Source organism: Neopsephotus bourkii, unplaced genomic scaffold (assembly GCF_033783945.1).
Source record: "Neopsephotus bourkii isolate Nb327-2 ecotype Australia unplaced genomic scaffold, CSIRO-AGI_Nbou_v1 NB_1630, whole genome shotgun sequence".
Classification (NCBI taxonomy): domain Eukaryota; kingdom Metazoa; phylum Chordata; class Aves; order Psittaciformes; family Psittacidae; genus Neopsephotus; species Neopsephotus bourkii.
Genome location: NW_026902105.1, coordinates 5149628 through 5173823, shown reverse-complemented (window position 1 = coordinate 5173823; position 24196 = coordinate 5149628). Strand labels below are relative to the sequence as shown.

The window sequence follows — 24196 nt, the reverse complement described above, 5'->3', positions numbered from 1 at the left end:
CAATAATGTCTGCGCAGATTGTTTTCAGCCCATTTTGGTAGAAACTTGTAGAAAAAGGCTCCTGGAAGTTAAAACTGCTACTCTTTTCTTGGAAATAATTGTCTTGATGTTCTTCTTAGAAAGATAAGAAAAGGCTGCAAGAAGAGAGTTGCCCTAGGACTGGACCCTGAGAGCTATGGGACAGCATTGCTAGTGCTGTACCTGTTCTGCAGAGAATTCTCTAAATATTCACAAGTCAGAAACTACAGCAGTGTGGTTGCTGGATTTCCATGAACATGTCATTCCAAGTGCATGTATCAGTGTGCTCTTGTTCATATATTTTCTTGTTGTGTACTTATGTTCCTAGCTTCAAACTAGAATTCAGCACCTGGGTTTTACTTGAGTTACACTAGTGAACTTTATATAGCTTGGTCTCTGCTTGCTGATACTTTTATTTTCAATGTGTGTAAATTCATTAAATTGCCCTATGTACAATAAAAAATTTAGAGATTGCAGTTCTCTTTATTCACTTGCCAGTGCAGATGTATGAGAGTGAAGTGCACTTTCAGAAACTTCCTCTCAAAACTATTTGTAACCATGTGGTAGATAAGTAACACTTCAGAGAGAAGAGAACCTCTAGCCAAAATAATTTCCAAATGATCTCAAAATACAATTTATCTTCTTATTTTGCAGCTAGCTATGGACCAAATCCAATTTGCAAAGGTTGTTTATCTTGTTCAAAGGATAATGGATGCATCAGATGCCAACACAAGTTATTCTTCTTCCTACGAAGAGAAGGAATGAGACAGTATGGTGAATGCTTGCATTCCTGCCCATCGGGGTACTACGGACTTCGAACGCCAGATATGAACAGATGTTCAAGTGAGTTGTTGTTTTTTTTTTTTTTTGAACCCTTACATTCACTGTTGTAGGAAGGCCATAACTCATGCTCAGTTTTTAAAATGATATGTTGTGGAACATAGTGATATTTCCACAGATGTCTCAAGATCATCATAAAACTTCTTTGCTAAAGAACATCCCAACTCATTCCAAGATATGTAACATTCAGCAGATTAAATAGTTGATGCATTAGCCTAGTTTTTATTGTTATGATTATTTTTGTTGATTTTATTGCTTTAGTTAAAAGGGAAGTTGAGGAAAGAATGGTGACCTAAGCAGATATTCCTAATTTTAACAAACAAATTCCCACTATATGAAAATAAAAAGGATTAAGCATTAATTTAACAGCACCTCATGTAGGTACTAGTCAGTACATACACTAAAGTATGGGTGGGCTTCTTGTCATGCTTTTTATTCCCATACAAATTTCATGTGACCAGACACCTCGCACCAGACATACTTTAATATATAAGTGTTGCTATTTTAATAAAACAGATGTACTATTAAAACCAAACAACCAACCTTTCACTTTTAGTACTGCATTTTATTTGCAAATTTACAACCTGCTAATGTGCAACAAGATTCCCTGTTTGCATGTTTGTGCCTAGAAACACAACTGTTAAAATCAACAAGTGCTCTGGTATCTCTGCACATTATTTCATTGCTGTCTGGCAGTTGTGCTGATTCATATTGAGTTTTCCATATGCTCATATGTGCAGTATTACCCATATGGATTATTAATCGTTGTTATTACCTCTAATTCATACTTAAGGCGTTTTTTTTTGTGTGTGTGTGTCTGTGACAGTCTAACCAGAATTAGATCACTGAACCTAGGAACCTGAAGTGAGAAATAGCTTTACTTTGCTTCCTGGAATAAACAAGTGTCTGTTCCATGAGCGGCATTCTACCCCTCAGTACTGTGACATGTCACTGGGATGCACCACACTGTGAGAAAGTGGGTGCTGGCTTTTGCATCACATATGATCTTCAGACCTGTGTGAGGTCAGTCCGTGGCAATCTGAGCTGGATGATGAGCACTCATAGCCATGCTTGGACCTGTCCCAGCCCATGGAATGACGTCCTGACTCTCTTTCCCCATTCCCTGTGCAGGCTCCATAGATATGGTATTCTTCAGGTTGTGTCCCCAGCTGCTGTGTAATATTGCCAAGTGCTGCCTAATCTATACCAGGTGGCTAGATTTTGATGAAAAATTAAATGAGACCAGTATACGGTTTATGTATCCCTTCTGTAAATTAGTTTAGGATTTTGGCCTTCATTTTCATAACATGTTCATGAATTCAGCAACTTGCCCACTTTAAACCTTTCAAAACCGTGCTGTAAAAACTTGCCTATGTAAAAATGTTTTTAAATATAGTCACAACTTTGGGAAATAGATTAGTTTATCTGTATTAGCCTGTACTGTGCTTAGGAAATAGAAAAAGTAGTCTGTACTCACAAGTCTTTCTTTACTTTAAAAAAAAACCCCAAACCAAAAGATTATTTACAGAAGGTGGATGGTGAATTCAATATAACTTTTTTCATTTTTACCACTTACTGAAAGTGGCTTTTTCCCTGAATTACAGGTTTAGTTTTTAAAGCATAAATGTGAATTGTGTCCAACCCATGCTGACATGTGTTGAGCACTGGATACTTAATTCACCCTCATGCCTTTGACAGTCTCCCCCTGTGAGAACAATGATGCAGTTGGATTTACCGACCAGTTTTGGTTCTCCTCCAATGATTTTTGTATTGTATATTTTTATTTTAGTGTAACTGCCAACTCGTGTGTTTATAAATCACATCTTTTTTTTTTTTTTTATTTGGTTTGGTGATCTTGCATGGCACATACATTGCATTGTGGACACACAGACATTTTGAATGTGGATTGAAGTTGACTTAAAATAAACATTTTTAAGAAGTAGAATAAGTTTCTTCCTGCTTGATGTTAGATACTTTTACGTATGCTTAGTTACAGACTCCATTGCTCAGATAATACTCTCTCAGCTAAAAATAAGAAAAATTCTGGCTGTTTAAAAATCCTTCTGGGAGTTACAGGGCTTGAATTGCATAAGTTAAAATTGCCCATTTTTATTAGACAAGCGATAGAACACATATTTGTGGAAAATGTTGATATGATTTTAAAATCCAAACATATTCAGTGCTAAATGTAACACAATAAATGCAACAGCCAAGTGCAGCAACTCTAAAATAATGGAAATTTTGAATTTCAAGATTAGCTTTCTTTTCTACATGTAAGCTGTATGTGTGTGTCTTGAATTTGCTAAGAGGTTCTAGACTGTTTTTCTAGTAACAGTGACTCATGTAATGTGAGACTGCTTGTCTCTAGAAATCAATGTAGAGGTCCTGCTGGAGATATTTTTCATCCCGAGCACTGCAGTATGAGAATGCAGTACATTTGGACATGAAATTGGAAAGTGTTGAGTCTCTTCTGTGGAAGAATACCCAAGAGAAAAGCTACACTTTGTTAGTTTTCCAAGAAATTTTAATAATTACTGACTTTGAACTGAACTGCTCTGAAAAGAAATAATCTCATGAGAAAAAAGCCAAAACTGAATTAAAGAGTAAGATGAAATCTGTCACCTGGGTGGTTGGTTTAACATTGGCCTGATTAATGGATCAAGCCTGTCTTGAACCTTTCAACTTAGTCTGTATCCATAGTAACTTCTACAATTTTAGGGGGAGGAAGCACTCAGTGTTGAGAAATTACAGCTCCCTTCAGCTTTGGTTGGCTATTCCATTTGTTTAGGTTCACCTTCTTTCTTCACAGGAGGGCTCGACATTGCTAAACGTGTAATTTCCCCTTCCATGTGCCTTCAGTAAAATCAAGATAAAGAGAAGCTTTTAAATAAATTGAGCATTTATTAAGTACCTGTAGTAAATTCACTGTATTAAGAAAGCTATTTTTTTTTTTAAACTCTGTTACAAAATAGTAAGACATCATTAATATATCATGGCTTGACTATTTCTAATGTAGTATAGCTGAGCATATGACTCTGAGACTATTGTATTCAATGCAATTGTAAGGGTCTGCTGAGGGGTTCAATTACCACAGGGACAGCACTGTTTGCTTTAAATATTTTTTTCTGACTTTTTAGAAATAGTTTTCATTACTTTTTTTTTGTTTTCTTCCAATATGGCCTTATCTCTTTAAAACAAACTTAATATAGCATTTGGGATTTTGAAAATTAAGTTGAATAGCCAGAAATTGAGGACTAGCTGTCAGTATTTTATAGGCTTTTATATTTTCCTTCTCTCTTTCATTGTCTTTTCTTCCTTCAAAGAGTTCTGTGGTTTTTTTTTTCTTTTTAATTTGGAATTAATTATTTATTTATCTATTTATTTTTAGTTTTGGCCTTTGTGTTTTGATGGAAAAGTTTTATTCCATCTGTCTGGCAACAAAAATCATGACAGTGCTTTGAATTAAGATTTATTAAATCTGTAGTCAATTTAGATTTAATAAGGCAATTGTATATTTGTAAAGTAATAATTGAAAACACTGTGGTTTGGCATTTATTTAATATATCTCATAATGAATTGAGATTAGAACTTACTGGAAATGTATCACTAAGTCTTTATTAAGTGAATTTAATTTAAAAAATATCCTCACTATAGTATTTTATAATGAGGATGTTGTATTCCAAGCATTGCTTTCTATGAAATGGTAAACCTGTGATAAACTTCAGGACTTCTTGTGGTCAAGTGACTGTGTGTGTGATTCTCTGGAAGTTATGTTTGCCCCCAGCCCTGTAGCTTAAAAATCTTTATTTGTATAATAATAATAACAATAAACCTGTAACTACCTGTGCCATAGCTGCTTAGGAGGTTAAATATCTAATATAGATACTCCATTGTAGGCTAAAGCTCTTTTACTTATGGTTTTCCTTCTGTTCTTACTGTTTCCTCAGGGACTTTCCTGAAAGTTTTGGTCTCTCTTCTATTTCCATTGGTTGTACAAATCCACTTTAAGAACTTTTCACATCATAACTTTCTTCAGCATCTTCCATCTGTCTCCTTCTTTTGTTAGCACTAGCACAATCTTTGCTCCTCATGTGCCTTTGTGTCCTCAAGATTAGCTACAAAACCTGTAGTCTGTCTGGATTTTTGAAGTATCTCTCAGCTCAAGAAATTCTGGAAGGTGGTGCTTGATTATGACAGATTGGTGTGGAGTGCCAATGCACACATCAGGATGGAGGCATTAAGTCTGTTGCACCAATGCTGTGCAGAGGGATGGGAGCAGGAGTTGGAAGGAATGAGTGTGATGGGCATGAGGACAGTCTGGGGACAGGTGAAATTGGGAGGTTCTAAGGCAGAAGAGGCAGCGATCTGAGGAAAGAGGAGTGGGGGGCTGTGGGTCAGAGTCCATGTGAAAGACTCAAGTATTTAATGCTTTGGAACAAGCAACAATTGTCACTCTCCAGGATAACCAACCTTGCAAGTTATGGGCCCAGAGGCTCCTTTGGAATGTTGCCTTAAAGACTGAGTTTGACCTCCAAAAGTAAAACACTAGCTGTAGTGAATCATCATCTGTTACTTTGACTTCTTACGAAAGAATGCCTCAAGCAGATTACCAAGCCCTTCAATTGAGGACTGCCAAGTTTCCTTCCACAGCTTCAGTCAGCAGCTTCTCTTTGCAACATATGATCATTATCCCTCCACCTTGAAGGTGTCCAGTGCAGTTCTCTTCCTTATGCTGGTGGTTGCTGGTTTCCACTGATGCAGATCCCCTCGCATATTCTTACTTCCCTTTCCCATAGTCAACCTCTCGTCACTCATGTCCAAGATTCATGTGGGGCAGAACTTGCTGTGAATTGTTGTTGTTATTAACATTACTAGGAATTGACCAGCAATCTTTTCCACTAAGTGTACCTCAAAATATCTTTGTTACGAAGGGGATTATGGGTGGATAGTCAGTCACATTAAGTTTAGGAAAGGACAATATTGCAATGGTAATGCTACAGAATCTGATCTTTCACAAAGACAAAAAAAAGCCTGTGTAAAATTTTCAAGATTAATCATATCAGTAAAAGTACAAATGGATCACTACTTTTTATAGTTGAGGTAGACCTTAAAATTCATCATATTGTGCTTCAAATAAGAAAATGATATAATAAACCTTGTTAAGGCATGTTAAAATTTGAAGCACATGCATCTTGATATTTTGAGGTATATATTCAAAGGCATATCTTTCCCTACAATTCATCTCATTCTGCATCACCTTATAAGCTGGTGATAAATTTACTATGGAAGTATGTTATTTGTTTTGGTAACGTTATTCTCTCTGTAATTTTAATACAAAGAGATGATGTTTACCGGAGCATATACTATTTTTTTTACAATAAAGGCATATGTACCTGAGTCTATATTTAATTCAATATCTGAATTTGCATTTTGAACTCCTGCGCTTTTGCTTCAATCTCTAAAACGTAAGACTGTCAGTTCTTTAATACTCATTTAAAAAAAGAATGAGTAGGACTGGCTTATCATGACTGTCAGGAAGCAAAAACAGGTCACAAAAATCTTTTAATGTCACATTTTAAGCAGATAAACCACAGTATCTCTAACTTAGACATGATTTATAATCTGGGCTTTCTCCTTCCAGAGTTTTTTAATGCACTATTTATATAGTTTTCTATAAATATTAAGTTTCATCCACATCAATCAGATTTGTTTTTGTTTTTTTTTTTTTTCATGATATTTACATAAATATATGTGGGTCAACATAAATGAAATCATAAAGCCTAAATACAAACTTAGTATTCCTGGCCAGCTACATAGACTTCTTACACATCTAATTGTTGCCCTCACCTTGACTGAAAAATGGCTCACAGCTATTACTTTTTCAAAATATCTTGTGCATGTGCAAAATACTTCAGAAAAAAGGTATTTTTTTTGGAGGGAAGGAATGCCATCCAGATGGACTTTGACACACTTGTGAGGTGGGCTGATGCCAATCTCATGAAGTTTAACTATGACAAGTGCAAGGTCCTACACCTGGGTCGGAGCAATCCCAGGCACAGCTACAGGCTGGGCAGAGAAGAGATTCAGATCAGCCCTGTGGAGAAGGACTTGGGGGTGCTGGTCGATGAGAAAATGAACATGAGCCGGCAGTGTGAGCTTGAAGCCCAGAAAGCCAACTGTATCCTGGGCTGCATCAAAAGGAGCGTGACCAGCAGGTCGAAGGAGGTGATCCTGCCCCTTTATTCTGCTCTCGTGAGACCTCACCTGGAGTATTGTGTGCAGTTCTGGTGTCCTCAACATAAAAAGGACATGGGTCTGTTGGAACAAATCCAGAGGAGGGCCACGAGGACAAGGGTTAACGGGTTAAAACTTAAGTTTAGATTGGATATAAGGAGGAAGTTCTTTACTGTGAGGGTGGTGAGACACTGGAATGGTTTGCCCAGGGATGTTGTGAATGCTCCATTGCTGGAGGTGTTCAAGGCCAGGTTGAACAGAGCCTTGGGTGGCATGGTTTAGTGTGAGGTGTCCCTGCCCGTTGCAGGGGAGTTGGAACTAGATGATCTTAAGGTCCTTTCCAACCCTAACTATTCTACGATTCTAAGTGTCATGGGGGTGCTAGAGCTCACTGAAAATCAAGGAAAAGGGAACTTGGACTCCTAAGTCCTGTACATAACTTCTTTTTTGCCACTCAGTTTCAGTCAAAGTCAAATATAGTTTAAATTTCTGTCCTTGAATTCTTTTCTGACAATGGCCTATTTTAAGGGAGATGATATTATCCTTCTTTTTCTCCTTTTTCTTCTCTCTAGAATCAAAGAAGTCTTTCAGTTTGGTAGATTTCCTGCCTATTGACTGAGCACTGCAATATTAGCTTATGGAGTTAAGTTTCTTTCTTGAGCATATTCTGTAACTACTCTCAGGCATGGGAGCACTTTTATATGCTATAATCTACCCTTGGGCTCTACTGAAATGTCAGTCATACACAATCTTACTCTTCTGTCAGCCTAAATTAAGAGATTGCACAGTATCAATAGATTTTTCCAATGGAAAAGTTATTTATCTTGTCCCATAAATCAGCATTTTAAAGCTCTTGAAGAGGTAAGTTTCTGTTTCGCTTTGTTTTGTTTGACCACTAAAGACAGTTGAACAAAGCACTTCTGATTTCAGCCCAGCTCAGCTTTGCCAGACAGAGTAGTGACTTCTCTTCCACCCTTTCCCCTTGGGGGGTGAAGTCATGGAGCTCTGAATTTATAAGCACTCCTGGGTCAGCTTGTGATTGAAAGTAATCCACTAGGAAGTTTTTCTAACTTTTGATGTACTGCTCTTCTCCAGTTCTGACTTTTCACTTTGTAAGTATGTTTTTATCATGAAGCATTATACTCTTTATTTTTTCTAATATTACTTTTTCCCATTAATTCCAGTGGGGTGTGGTCAGTTTGATGGGATAAGAAGGTTACTAGTTTATGACTGCCTTTGCTGAAGCAATTAGGACCTTTGCCATGGATTTTGGTGAGGTCAGAATGTTTTTCTTTTAGCATTTACATACAACTCTTGTGGGAAGTATGGTGTGACATTTAAAAAGTGTCATCTGTTTAGGAATAGTGTGGCTAATCAAGCATACCAGCAGATTTCTATGGGCCTCCCTGAGTGCTTTTTGAAGTCCAGTTATATGTGAATGGTAGGAAAAAAGATGTGTGGTCTTCCCATGGGAGTGGCTTTCAGTGGTGCTTTATACCTTTCAAGTGAAAGGATGGAAGTGAGTATTTCACTTTCTGGCTCTCTCAAAATAGAATCACTGGAAAGAATATATGAGATTGTGCTAGAAGAGTTGCAGTAAGTGTTATGATGTCTGAGAGGTCCTGGTTATGAATAGAGGGCAGTAGGGCCAGGGGAATATAAGGAGATACGTTGCTGATCAGGAACAGAAGGGATTTGAGGTCTAGTTGGAAGCAGACCCTTGGTGAGATGCTGCAAACTGAATACAAGTGAAGGAAGGAGTAGGGACTCGAACATCTGACTCTGACCTACAGACCTCTTACTGCTAGCTAAATGGGAGCAGCACCAATGAAGCACCCTTTACTTCTTTACTGTCACGTTTTGAAGATTAGGTTTCTGTCATTGTTGCCCTACAAATATGATAGGCCTGCCAAAAGTAGGTGATTGTTCTTTGGGGTTCTTCTGCAGGACTGAATTTGTCAACTCTTTCTCTTCTTTAAGCCAATCTTATCTTCCCTGTGCCTCCCAGACTTCTAGGCTTCTTACTGCTTCTCAAATCTCCCGGGCACCCTTGTCTATCTGAAAGCCTCTAGTGGGCACCATTTTCTACATATTTTAAAGATTTATTCATTCACTAATTTAATTTTAAATATGAGATATTCACAGGTATACTAGCAATACACAATAGCAGTTTAAATAGCAGTAGTTTTATGAAGGGTATCCCAAGCAAAGGTGAGGCAGACTTTTGCCTGCTAAGCACGTTTATATGTTAACTTTTGTCAAAAAGTTTCTCATTTAATCCCTCTTCCACCCAAAAAAGTTCAAATGGATTAACTTTAAACTTGTAACTCCCCAACATGTTTTGAAAGCAATAGTTAAAAAGATGTTTATTTCAGAAAATATACTTGCGTCACTTGGATGTGAGGGAGGGTTAAATGATACTAATTTTTCTTTTAATGTTCTGTACTGCACCTCATCATTGAACTACAAGATCTGGAAAAACCTTGATGTCTTTTCAAGCTGTCTTGTGTGGGTGGGCAAGATGCAAACGTTCTTTTCTGAATATTTACACACACTGGATGTTTGATTCAAGCATTGCAAGTAATAAAGTACTTGCATAGTACATCTCGAGTAGATAACAAATCTCAAACATAATAAAATAACTTGAAATTAACTATTGCAGTAAATCTCCAGAGCAAGTCACCGTATCATTTGTGCAGTCAGATTAATCTAGGGAAGTGATGTTGCAGGGTTATTGTTTGGAGAGTGATCATGTCTTCTTTGGAGAATGGTTCAACCCTTGTTCTTGGGAATTTTCCGTAAAGTAAACTGTGGATAAGAAGCCCAGCTTGTATTGCTTGTGTGAACACAAGTTCTTAAAGCCCCTTTGATCGATGCTGGACACAGGAGTCGGTAGCACACAGGTTATGTGTGGTTGTGTCTAAACAGAGCCTGCAGAGCTTATCTTTGGCAGTGCAAGACTTCAAACTGATGTTCACATTCCTTCTAACCAAAGAAAGGAGCACCGGCATAATTTTTTTTTTTTTCATGCAATGTGCCTGATTTGTTGTCCAGTGCTACAAGAAACCTGATCTAAAAAGCCTCATATTGCCCTAATTGCTAACAAAGAATAATTTTCCACCACCACCCAGTTTAAGTGTTATGTTGTGCCTTGGGGTGGTGGTGTTTTGGGTGGTGTGGGGGGGGGTGGTTTGGTTGTGGGTTTGTTTTGGTTTTGTTGGGTTGTGTGGTGGGTAAATGCCCTTCCCAAATTTGTTGGGTGATGTGTGCCTACTTAGGCATGTTGAAGTTCAGGAATAAATACTAAAATCTGTTTTACAAGGATTGCCTAAATTTGAAATGCTGTTAAGGGAAGGGCATATTTACCAATAGCTATTTCAGAAGTCTTTATGGTTTGTATTTTTTTCTTTAGAAAAGAATGAAGAATAAATTAATTAAGTGACCAAAAATATTAGCATATTGTTGCATGACCTGAGTGACAAATATTTCCTTCTGTGACTTCAGATACCTGAAGACAGGATAGTTAACTATAAATTAACTATGTTAGCTGAAGGATTAGATTCTTTTAAAATAATTTTGAAGTGTCTATTACTTTTCCAAGTAAAATGGCTTTTACTTTTTAATCTTGGGAATGTTTTTCCCTGGCATTTTTTTCTTAGGTATGTGTGACTGACTTTCATAAGCCTCCATGTAAGTATTTCAGCTTCTCAGGTGTGCATCTGAATGTTGATATCTAGTTCATTTCCAAGTTGCCATGTTTTAGTATGGCATAGGATGTTTCTGAACAGTCTGCCTTTGAGTCTGTAGTCTATCATGGATGTAGTCTACCTAGCCTCTTAAATTTTCAGAGAAATCCAGTATTTCAAAAGACAATCCTATATTTAATGTCAGCGGATTTTTTGCTAGTGTTTATAGATTTATGTTTTTTAATCACTTAATGTTGGGTTTTGGGTTTTTATGGGTTAACTGCCTTAATAACAGAGGAGTTACATCCAGAAAAAATGAGGCTTTTTGCATGGTAGCACATACCTGGTAGATATGGACATCAGATATAATACATGAAAGCATTAATTCAACTATTTACAGGGTCAACTCATGAAAAAAAAAATCCTGCTTTTGATGACAAATGGTAAACTGAAGACAGTGCATACAATACATGCATACTTCCCCAAACTTTTGCATCATTGGCTCAAAATTAGTTAAACACAAAAATAATGTACAGGGAACATTTTTCCTCCAAAAAGATGTAATTAAATCAAATATTACCTAACTATAGAGGTTTTAGCTATAGGTTTGATTTAAAAAATCTGATTAAAAAGATGTAGGGGAAATGTGGTATTTACAGTTAATTTCTGTTACAGAGCAGATGAATTTCAGGATGACAGTATTTCTCATTAGAGTACTTCTAGTTTTGCTGGTTTACTGCTTTATGAAAGTCCTTCCATTTTTAGTCTGACCCTAACTTACCTGTTTCACTGTTCCTTATGATCCTTTCAATTCAGGATGCAGAATAGAAAACTGCGACTCCTGCTTTAGCAGAGACTTTTGTACCAAATGCAAAACTGGCTTTTACTCGCACAGAGGTCGCTGCTTCCGAGGATGCCCCCCTGGATTTGCAGCTTTGGAAGAGCTTATGGAATGTGTGGGTGAGTCTTCTAGCACAGCAGTGCTGCTAAAGCAGCTCTTTTTCCAGTTGGCAAGTTCAAATATGGCACTGTTTTTGGGCTGATGCTCAGCATTTCCTATGAAGAAATACTGACTACTGAATTGGGTCTGCATTTTTTTATCAATAATAATGATTTTTTTTTTTTTTTCCTCAGACTTTGAAATACTGCATTAATGGGGCGGCACTCTGTTCTGCATGAGAAAGTTCTGTCCTGTCAATTGTAAATCACCTCGTACGAGGATTTACAGTTCAGTACTTACAAGATTTTAGGAAGGCCAGTTTTTTGCATTAGAACTGTAAATCAGTGATGTACTTGTTGGATTCTTGTCCTCATAAAACTACCTGCTCATTTGGCCTTTTACCAAGACCAGAACCCAGGGACAGGGCACATTGCATTCCTGTAACATCTGGGTTTCATATTCACTTTCGGTTTCTCTGCAGCCCCTCCCTTTTCCAAGGGAAGTAAGAAATATAAACCACCAAATAAGGGTGTTTGGCGCTTTTTTTTTGTTTGTTTGTTTGTTTGGGTTTTTTGTTTTTTTTTTTTTTTTCCTAGAACTTACTATATAACTCCGACCAGCATCGGCAGTTCTCACAATATTTCTCAAGTCCCACAATTTGGTGTTGTAACTTGAAGCCTTGGAGTTGTGCCAGAACAGATTGTCTTTCAAGAGTATTCTTTGAATTTCGTGATGGCTAAGACCTGGAAATGTGACCTGTTAAACTTTGCAAATCCTGGTGACAACCAAATAAGATTTACTTATTAAAAAAAATTAATAAACTGTGATTTTACAAGGCTTTTTAAATGTTTGGGACTAACATGATGTCTCTACATCCAGATTGATAGTCAGATGGTTTTATGCTCAAGTTGATGCTGGCTGAAATGATTTTCAGAGATTTTCTTTAAAAGATTTTAATTTTGTTTGGAAGTTTTTGCCTGTTAACAGTAAAACTTTCAAGTGATGCTTTATAATACTGTATTCCAATAAAAAAAAAAAGCCAACAACAAATTAAAACCAAAATAATTGCTTACTCATGTTTTCTTTTGCTTTATCAGAAGGCTGTGAAGTAGGTCAGTGGAGTGAGTGGGGAGCTTGCAGCAGAAATAACAAAACATGTGGATTTAAGTGGGGCCTGGAAACAAGAACAAGACAAATTGTGAAGAAGCCAGCAAAAGACACGATACCATGCCCAACCATTGCAGAATCCAGACGGTGTAAAATGGCCTTGAGGCATTGTCCAGGAGGTACGTGCAAGTGTAATCCATGCCACAAAAATCTGTATGAGCTTTCTTTTAACTGAAATCCTATTTCTAACTTGAAAAGATGTATTTCATCCCAGCCAAAGGGGAAATCCTGTCCCTACTCTGCCAGCTAAGGCTGAAAGGCAGTACTGCGGCAGTCCTAATTTGTGCAGCAAGGCTCAAGGGAAAGGTTCAACATGATTAGTCTCTTAGTATACTGTGAAACTATTTTTCCTGATGTGGTATTGAGGCTTTTTCAAAGAGGTGTCCCATGGAAGAACTGTAATAGGTTGCAGTTTGAGCTTCAGCATGAAAACAATAGTGATGATGGAATAACTGATTGCTTTGCACATGGCAGGAGAGATTATGATTCTAAACCTTTCTGCAAGCAGCACACCCAATGCTGGCGTGATGGGGATTTAAATTCAGTGAAGTTAGTTACACATGGCATTGTTAGCTGGAATGTTACTTGTTCTGAATATTGTAGATCAGGGCTAAACTTTTATAGATGTGATATTTGCAGAACAGTGATATATATGAAGCTTTTCATCAGAAGACCAGCTTATGATAGTTACCAGAGGTAAATTTACTAACAGTTAGAAAATTTGTTGCTTAGACTATATCAAGATCATTGATCAAATCTCTGCAATTTTTCACTAAGTATCAGGAAAGACATTGAATAAAAATTCAGTGTGAAAGGTTTGAAGTACTCTCTCAAAACTACTGTCTCTGGTAAATCCTAAATATTGCAGTCCTCTCCTGTCCATCTATAGTGTGGATTCCCTGCCTGTGTTTTTGGAGATAAAAGCAGATTAGTATGAAACTGCAGGTTTGAACTCCCCACACTGAATGCTGATGCTTCATAAAGCTTCTGTGCCATCATATAAAACACTGGCCAGAGTATAAACTCTCTTCTCTCTCCTTAGAAGCTGCTGTAAGAGAGTGTGTTAGTGGTATTTTAAGTACCTACACTAAGTCATCCCCTGGTCTGGTTATCTCTGCAGGTGAGGAAGCCATAGGATAGGCATTGTCCTGTTTGTAATGCCCACTTCATAATATGTTTTAATTATGGTTATACACATGGCTGGTCTAAGATCCAGCTCCTTTATCATATTTAATTTAGATAGCAAGTTGCTGCATTAGACACTCAAAAGTGTTTTGTTGCTTATTTAATCACTGTGAAGCAGCAGGAGGCAGAGACACTGGTTACAGGGAAACTCAAATCAAGCAGATCCTACCTCCTAAAATACGGTGTTTTTTTAATGTCAGAAATTTTGTAATTGAACTTTTAAACTGAGGAAATAAGAGGAAAATGTAAGATTAACACTACTGCAGGACTGAGGAACTGTAATCCCTGTAAATGCCAGTTGAGAGGCTGTTAATAAATGCTTTCTTCCTAATGTTCTCAGTATATAAACTCACGCAAATGTGTAGGATAAGTATTGGATTATAAATCTAAAAGAGTTGTAGATTGTGATGGATTAAACTGAGCACAGGCAGTAAGGTTATTTTTGGCAGAACAGGGTCAAACAGTACTTTTGTTACATGCTTTTCTACTTCTGTACAGTTTACTGTTGCTATTTATGGTCTACACCACAGAAAAACTTCTGAAACAGATTTTTACAGATTTGCAGAATTGGAGTTAAATTCAGTTTTCCTAAGTACTTTACTTACATATTTGTCAGCGATTGAGATGTTACCCATCTGGGAATGGGTCTGTGGTACAAATCTAGTGATGAAGAAGAATTCCTTATCACTTTCCCAGTATTTGCAGAGTTGTAGAGATACAACCTGGAATGCAAGTGAAAGATGATTTCACTTCCTTCCTACTTAAGCCAGCAACATTAAGAGGATACTCTACTTGATGTCAAATATATTACTGTGTGATATTTTCTTAGTGTCAGTACTAATTGATTTAACTGTTATTGCCATGTGGGAATGTGACATCTGTGTATCTGTTCCTGTTATGTATGTTACCCTGTGGCTTGGGTGTAACATGACTCATACTATGAGAGGGTGGACTTAGAAAAAGATTAGTTTGATTGTTCAGGCCACCTCCTGCCCGTGCTGGTCTCTTCCTGATAAGAATTTTTCTCCTCTTTATCTCAAAAAAAAAAAAAAAAAAAAAAAAAGGAAAAGAGTTTTTGAAAAAGAGTTGTTGTGTTAAAAGCAATGGGGAAATTAGCAGCAGCAGTGTTCTGTGGACTGATGAATCTTGTGGTTTTCCCATAGATTTACTACAAGTATTCTCTTTTTACTTCTTATTTTTACGTGGTCCCCACGTTCACCTCAGTAGTTACTCCTCTTTTATTTTTATCTTTGAGAAACTTGCAAATTGTTCTCATTTTGTATTAAGTAATACATTAATATTACTCTATGCCAAACTCATTAATTCTAGTACAAATCATGATGCTATTTGTGAATGTTTATTTAAGACATGAATCAAGAGAGATGAAAATGTCACATATGTATGCATTAATTTCCTGAGCTCAAAAGGGGGAAGGCAGCAGGACAGGTCATAAGGCTATAGTGAGAAGGACTGCTCACCTTGACTCTGGCATGTAATTGGACGTCATGCTGGCTGACTGGGTTTTTGTGCAGTAATCTTTTATCTAACAGTAAAATGACCCAATCAGATTTTCATTATTAATATTTGGAAATTATGACTAAAAGACTAAAAGATAAAAGAATTTATAATTAAATACAGAAAGCTAATGAATATGCAGACTGTAGTACATAGAATTTACAATATACTGTCGTTTACCTACTGCATCTTTCTGTTGATTTTGCAGTGGCATTGGACCAAATCTGCCCTTTTTTCATATTCATCAGACAGGTCGAAACTGCATTAAGTGTAGCTCCAGTGAGTTCTGGCTGTGCTAGAATATTGGTATCAATAAGCAGACTTTCCTCTTTTGCTGTATTTTGTGACCACCAATTAACCTCAGACCAAGAAGGCTTGGCTTTAGCATGTCTGAAAAAACAACTGGTAATTTTCAGTTACAAAGCGTAGCTCAAAGCTTCTGCAGGAAAAAAGGAAAAACCCTTTCAGCATCAGCAGAGAGCTGACAAGAAGTAAGCTCCACCAAAGACCCTTTGCACAGTGCAGATTGGGAAAGTAATAGTAATAGCAATAGTAATAGAGCAAGTATTTCTGTGAGTATTTTAGTTGATGGCCATTTTGCACATTTAGTGAAGGAGTTAGCAGTTGGAAGCAGGAAGGTGCAAGATGAATGTAGCTTGGAGTATGGCTTAGCACTTAGAGCCTGGCATGCTTATTAGTATGTTTGCTCAGGAAACAAGCTTTTGTCAGCTGCAGAATCTGCTTGTCTGGATTGTCAACATCTGCTTTTGTACAGGGAATGTTGTGCTGAGAGTGTTAAAATGTTTGGGGTTTTGTTTAACTGATTGCATTTAGAAAGGACGGCTGCAGGAGAAAACTAATAGTAAAGGAAATCTAACCCTATGGAAAATGAAATTCCTAATCCTGCTCATTTCAGTAAGAGTGCCTGCAACTAGACTTTAAGTTTAAGTATCTAGGTCTAAATTAGGAGGTATAGGCAAGAAATGTAGCTATATTATCAATATAAAATCCATTTGTGCCAGATCCTTAAAAAAGCACAAAGGTTGTAATCTCTGTTTGGTAATAATAATAGTAATAATAATAATAAAAAAAGAAAAACTGAATCATAAGTAGCTCAGGTTGGAAAGTACTGCAGAAGGTCCTTTAGTCCAGCCTCCTGCTCAAATCAGGTCAGCTGTGAGAAAAACAGGATTAGCAATTACTCTAACAATTCGCAGAGATTAAATATTTTCCCTTTTTTGGACATAGCTCTGTTCCTCTTCATATACTTATTTGTGCATAAAAATACAGTATTTTACCTTTTTTTTTTCTTAGAAGCAAAAACCCACGTACTGATAATTCACGTGTATATATCTTCTTTTTCCTTCCTGTGGAAGGGATAGGCAAATTAGGAATCTATTGATGGAGGAGCGTTTTTCTCCATATTTTTTTTCATATCAAAGCAGTAAAGAAAATTAAGGTGTGTTAATGATGAAATGTGAACAGGTATGTTCTTTACTTAAGGGTGATGAATAACAAATCTATTAGGTCCTCACAACCAAGTATTAAATGTTGATGTTCACACACATACGACAGAGTTACAGCATGATTCATATATTATTTTTCATGTATTTTGTGTGTTATTTGGTCATGTGAATGAGGAAATACTGGATTGAATGAATCTATGAAATCCTGTTCTGAAACTTCCCTTGCACACTAATGTTTCAACTGAATTAGTGTTGCAGCACTTGGGTTTTTTTTGGTTTTTATTCTATTTTATTTTAGTGGGATTTTGGGGTTTTGTTTTGTTTTTTTTTTTTGTTTGTTTGTTTGGTTTGGTTTCATTTTTTTGTGGTTTTTTTTTTTTTTTTTAAAGTGAGAGCAAGAAATACCCCTGAATAAACTCAGAAAAGAAAATGCCTACATATATGAGCTAAGAGATGAAATAGCTGTATTATGCATGTATTTGCTTCATATTCATTAAAATTAGTTCAACTGTAAACTTAGTGTGACTTTAAAAAAAATGCTGGATATTTTATATGACATTATTGGAAGTGATCCATTCTTTAGTCATTTTCTAAAGGGAAAATGCAATCCAAGTAGACTCTTATCTGAAAAGTATTTAGAAATAGTTTTTATAAACCATATAAACTTGTGCATCAGCTTGAGTAGCAGTAAATTTAAAGCCAAGTGCTATCTGTCAAGGACCAACACTCAGGTTTCCTTTGCAGATTTTACAGGAATGATTGCTCTGTTAATAAACTGCTTGATGGTTTAGGTGTCTCTCAAAGCTCTGTGAGCAAAGTATGGCTGTTGACTCATACTCTTGCATTTTCTATGTGTTTGAAGTAAGTAGGTTATATTAAGCAGATAAGCAATTAAGTGCTCTGAAAAATATCAACACTTATTGAAAATAATCTTTTCAATATTTTGGTTCTTTAGGTAACTGTTCAATATTTGGGTTCGTATTTTCCTTGAGACTGGTATGGTGGATCATGCATGGGACTTGAGGCTCCTTGATATTAAGTCACAATACTGCTACAAAGCTTTTTTGCTGTTTCATTCCAGATAAATATTACTGTGGGTTATAATTGTGCTTATTAACATTTGTGGGGTGTGTGAATATGGTCAAATAATACATTACTTATATTGAAACCTGTAACTTAGCTTGGGTAGATATAAGTAGTCTAAATTTCCTTGGAGTGCTGTTGTAGTGAAGTGTGGTTTTGGTTTGTTTATTTAACTGATAGGTCAGGTTTTCGAAGGATTTTAAGAGGCTTAGTTCTCTTTGACTTCAGGAGAATTTGAAAATGCATGTTCTTTTTAAAACTAGAAATAAAATCTCTCTAAAATGACCTTTAGAATGTACCTTTTATGACATGAGCAAAATACTTTAGTGGAAAAGAGTTGTTGTCATCTGATTTGTCTTAGTTTTCCTTCTTCAGGACAACTGCCCAAAGCACATCTTGTCATGGACTATATATTCCCGAGTGCAAGGGTTTAGCACTGCCTATCTTATCAGGACAATTTAGTCTGTAGAATTTTATGTATTGTTTTATCATATTGTAGCATGATACATTTTCAACTTATTTAAAAATATTATCAGGGAATTGCTGCAGTGCAAAAGAGCCAGCTGAAGCACGTTTTTCCCTTCCTTCTGAATATAAATTATCCTTCAATGCTCCTTTTTAGTTAAAGTAATAGGAAATATTTTCTTGGGAAGTCTTTCACACAGTTTTTCCAAGCATTAAAGGGTTGTATGCACAATATATTTATTGCCATTATTATATCTTAGACCAGATAAGTACTTTCAACATGTGTTTTTTCTTAAGTATATTGTATTTGAGAAGTAGCATGAGTATCATGTGAGGCAGTATCTCCTATGGGAGTAATCTTTTTTAATGAATAACCAAGTGTACCAGCATGTAAATCCTCATAAATGACTAGTGTGAATTATAACCATCCCATGGCAATTATACAGTTCAGGGTTGTTTAAAAATGCTGAAGGAGAGCCAGCTGCAATCCACAAGGACATACAAATACCGGAGAGTGCTGTAGCTGATCCAAGTGCATAAATTGAATTTGTCCATAAAAGGTGCTTGACAAATTTTATTGTGATACCTTTATGAAGTGACTCCTATTGGTTTTTGTCTTTTGTTCATTCTGTAACTACAATTCACCTGAAAGAGGAAAAGCCACATATTTACTCATTTCTACTTCTCAGCTGGAGAGTTATTTTTGCTACATTATAGTCAGCCATTTCAGTCACAGCAGAGAAACCAGCAAACACTTTCCTACCTGAGATTATGTTTTCTTCCCTGAAGATCAATCAGTAAGGCACATTCCTACAGATATCCTCTCCCATACCACAGGCCTAAGTGATGGCAGGTCTGGAGTCCTATCTGCTGCAGGTATGGCATGACTAGAAAGAAATCATCCTTGCTCATTTTTAAGGATTCACTGCGGCTTTCTTTGCACAGAAATCTCTTTTTAAAGTAATAAACCTATTAGTCTATACAGACATTATTTGTTTCTACAACGTTAATACAAGGGCCACATCCTGACATACTCCCAGAAGAATTTTTCATTGGGCTCTTCTGATACTCCTCAGCTTTTGTACTGTTCATGTTTCCAGCAGAACATGAACCAACAATGGCAGTGTTTGGATTTTGGAAGTTACTCTATAAATAATGGCGACTGTGACTGAAGTAGAAAGACTTCACCGTGCTGTAATATGACAAAATATGCAATATTTGTATGCAATACTTAGATTCTGTCCCCCTCATCACCCTTAAGGATACTGAAAACGTGTATGACACTGAATGTTGGGCCTTGCTCTGCCAGACTGCCTTGGTGATTTCTAACCAACCATGACAGAAATTAGATTCTTTGGATGCACATGTGATTGCCAACAGTTAAATTATCAGTTTAAGTAGATAAAGTTTTTCAGACATATCTGGGTGCATACTCCTTGCACAGTACCAATGAAAGTAAATTATCTAAGTCTGCATCACCCTTTAAATACAGCTGCTTAGTTGTTAAGCTAGGAACTCATTAGACTGCTGTAACTTGATTGATTGTGATGAACTGTCCAAACCCTCTATAATAGCTTTCTGCTGGAGCATCATTTCGAATGCTTTGCAGCCTGCTTGCTAGATATGTACTGGCAACCTAAGGGTAGCCTAAGAAAGGAGCCTCATGGCTTTGGGCTGAATTCAGCAGAAATAGTTTGCCTCTATCCCACAGCCAGAGGGTGCAAATCTGGAGAGTAAAGAATCCAGTGAAGAGGAGGAGAGAGGAAAGAATCTGAAAAATAGACAATTATGGCTTCTTCCTGTTGTTCGGCTCTTTAGACAGAAGAAACCTATATAGGGATATTTGGCCCAATTAATGGCTTTGTTAGCAGACTGCAGAAGGTAAAGCTGCTTCACTGACTGGTTTCTAGTGCCTTTTAAAATCTGACACCCAACAGACATGTCAGCAGTGATGCAGTGAGAGGTTCCCAAGCTGGTGCTGCTCAAGGTAGCTCACTGTCAGCATAATGTTGTGCACAAGTTAGTTACCCCTGCTGAGAGACAGGATTTATTAGATCTGGCTCAGTCCTGTGCAGGCCATGAGGTACTATGTTTGTGATAAAGAACTGTGGTTTGCTGTATGGATGCATAGCTCATGAGTGCTAACTTGAGGGACTTATTCTCTTGTGGGGTTTATTCCTGTGAAATAACTACCACAAGGCTCAAAGAAATTCTGTCAGGGACACTGCTCAATTCATAAATGCCACAGTTTCCAGTACTCTGCCGTAGACCAGATTTAATTTAATTAGCTTTCACCAGATGGCTACAGGAGTCAAGGGGGGATGCCAACAGGGAGTAGGTGAAGGAGCAATCCCCCCAGCTGCTCTCACTTCGAGTTGCTGCCAGTGTTAGAACTAGGCTGGAGTCAACTGCACTGTTTTTAAGGATGTGCTGTGGAAATCCTTCATAGAGAGTTTCTCAACATGTCTGTACCTTTACATGTCATAAGCAGCACAGAAAGAGAGAAATGGGGGAGAAGATCTGCTTCTTTTTGTTATTGTTGCTTGGTTTTGATTGTTTGTGTGGTATTTTATTAGAGCTTTCTGAAATAATTTGAGATAATTTTACCTCAGATTGGAAAGCTTGGTCTGATTCCCATTGTTCTTTTTTGCTTTGCACCTCAGAGGTTAATGAAAGGTACTTACTCTTGAACAGTTTGAATCTCAAGTTCATTTTGAAGAAATTCAGACATGACTGCAGATAATGTTTGGAAAAGGAGTGAGAACATGAGCAGAGAATAAGACCAATAGAAAGCAAGAACTGCTCATGTTGAACAGGGCAGTCTTTCTGTGCACTGATTTTTATATGGTGTTATTGCCTCACATTAAAAATGGGTAGATTTGATAATTTTCTGGGCACTGTCTTAAGAATGAATTAGCCTAAAATGAGTAGTAACATGTAAAATAGCAATGCAATACCATAATCAAGTACCTGTGTCAGTATGACATTCTGCACCAAATGATCAAGATAAAAGCAGTATTAATTAGGATAGACACAGTACTGCACTAATGTTTGGTTCCCAAATAGGCTCCTTTTATGCAATAGACCTTCATCCTTAAGAGTATTTATTTTGTGTTTCTAAATTGGCACAGCATAATTCTAAAGAGGCCCCAAAAATCTAAGTGTCTTCCACTGAATTAGAATCCTCTATCGTCTTTGCCACTGAGTTTATCAGTTTATGTTTCTTCATAGAGTGTCAATAAGGAAGAAAGCTATTTGAGTTCAAATAAAGGCTGAGTTTATACAGCTTTGCATATTACCTCCAAGTTTGACACTTTAATCTTGTCATGCACATCTATTTAGTGCATATAAATACTGCAGGCACAGTAGCAAATTGTTAGCTCATCTTTTAAGGCGCTTCTTTTGAGATATTTCTTGTAGAACCTAATTAGCTTGGCTGTTCATATATTTGTGCCTTTTAAGCCTTTTTACTCAAATTCTGATTTATTGGTTTCCCATGAGCATTCCTTGGCATTCTTAGCTAATCAGACACTTAAGTCTGATGATTTCTGTGAACCTCGTACCAAGTCAAACTGCTGGAGAGCAGGGAATCATGCAGATACCTAGTTGCAAAGAGCCACTGCAGTAGGACACCAATGACAGCAGGTGCTTTACAGCCTGTCAGATTTGTTAAGAACTTTGTTTAGGAAGTTCAAAAAAGGGGCATGGCTTTCAAGCACCCATGTTTGAATTGCACTGTAATGTTTCGTAAAAATCACAGGTATTTTGAATGGCATTAATATCCCATCATGACACCATGGCACAGATTAGAGTGAGCTCCTGGTGAAAATGATAGCCAGCTGTTAAATCATGCTGTTTCTCTGTCAGATACCAATGGATTGCCAACTCTTCCTATACAAAGAGTTCAGCATAGTAGAAAGAGTACTGTAAAAACTGTCAAATGTTTTTTCTCAATTCATTACTTTTAAAGTTGCACAGTGAAACCTTAGATGTTGACTAAATGCAAGTGCGAAGCAGCTTTGATCAGATGGATCGTAGCTGTCTTGAAGCTAGATTGCATTTAGCTTTAATGCTACAGTATCTTCAATACTGAAAAAAGTGCCACATTTATCTGCTAGTTGAAATGACAAATGCCTAAATGATTCCTAAAACGAAGATAGGTAAAAGCTACTACAAAGATGGTTAAACTCCAGCTTTGTGCTTTTGCTCTGAATTTATGGACCAGATTACTTTGTTACCTCCTGATTTACTGTCTGTTCCTTATAACATCTAAACTAGAAGAAACAACTTTTGTGAGGCCTAGTAAAGAAAACCCACAATTTGGCTGAATGTAGAGAATAAATTTTAAGCATTGCAAAAGATTGTACAGGAGAGATGCACTAAAAATCAGTGCACAACTCTGCTAGATAGCACTAGGAGTAATATACGAGTTGGATTATTTGGGTATATTTACAACAGAAGAAAAGAGATTGTATTTGATAACTGATGGCTGAAGAAATTTCTGGACTGTAAAAGCTCCACAGATAAAAAATATCTACTGAGCAAGTCCTGTGGCAGGCTTCAAATCATTACTCTGGTTAGGAAACTAGAATAGCTGATGGAAGATTTCTAGCTTAAAGAAAGTACCGTAACAGAACACAGGGAGATAAGTCTGGAAGAAAAAGAAAGTTGGGTTTAAGATCATTTCAGACTCTGTCAGTTTTATAAGCTGTAATACTGACATTCTGATGTAATGGTCAGAATCAATTTTTCATAATCATTGAAGGTGATTAAACATACATTCTCTGCAGGACTTATGTATATATGCTATCAGCTGTAATTCACAGCACTCAGTACGTGATTATTCTGCCACCAGACTTTCTTAATTGGCTCTGCAGCCCAATGCCAGCTTGAGCGTAGGCTGCAGTAATACCTCTTGAGAGCAGAGGAAGCCAGTGGAACATGAGTCCTAAACACAGAAATGGAAACATCCTGGGAGATAAAGTTAATTTTATTCTTGCAGCTGTGGCAAGGAAAAAAAAGAGGGATTTATCATTTCTGCAGAACTCAGTAATAGAGGTGGCCCAAAAACCAGTAAAGGGTTTCGTAAGAAGTTTTATAACATGCTGAATATTTCTTTCAACTGGAGTGTTTTTATTAAAGAAGTAATCGTCCTTAAAGTTTCAGGCTTTAAAAAAAATTGATTCATATGTCTTTTCCAGAATAATGTTTTCTGGGTGGAGTATGTTGTGAAAGACTTTCTCTTACTTTTCTTCCAATCATCTGAATTATTTGTTCAGGATGTTAAAAAAAATTCCATTTTTTGGGAGGGGAACTTCTCCTCATGCCCCTTTTTATTAAAGTGTCATAGTCTTACGGTATCTCAGACTGTGACTCAAGCTTATAAAGCATTTGCATCCAAGTTCTTTGGGTGTGATACTTATCTGGAGTAGGTCAGTGTTCTATAGATTTGTTCCTATTGGTCTTTTATAGCATTGATGAGCATGAGCTTCTTGATGGTTATTGCCGAAAGTCAGAATTGCTGCCGAAGCCAGTAAAGTTTCATTGATTCATTGGTTTAAATGAGAAGCAAATCTGACTCTTTTGTAGTTGTTACT

At 36.9% G+C, this 24196-nt stretch overlaps 1 protein-coding gene across 2 annotated transcripts in view; it reads left to right on the top strand.

Moving 5' to 3' along the window:
• The window catches only part of RSPO2 (R-spondin 2), a 111240-nt gene that overhangs the window by 63015 nt on the left and 24029 nt on the right, over window positions 1–24196 (top strand). Inside the window, exons 2-5 of one of the 2 annotated variants that reach the window (XM_061373401.1) lie at window positions 673–861; window positions 11595–11738; window positions 12816–13004; window positions 17796–17868. In XM_061373401.1, coding sequence (XP_061229385.1) covers window positions 673–861; window positions 11595–11738; window positions 12816–13004; window positions 17796–17842 — 569 coding nt within the window. In that variant the 3' untranslated portion in view covers window positions 17843–17868. The remainder of the gene's footprint in view (window positions 1–672; window positions 862–11594; window positions 11739–12815; window positions 13005–17795; window positions 17869–24196) is intronic. The other variant, XM_061373400.1, reaches the window with a different exon arrangement.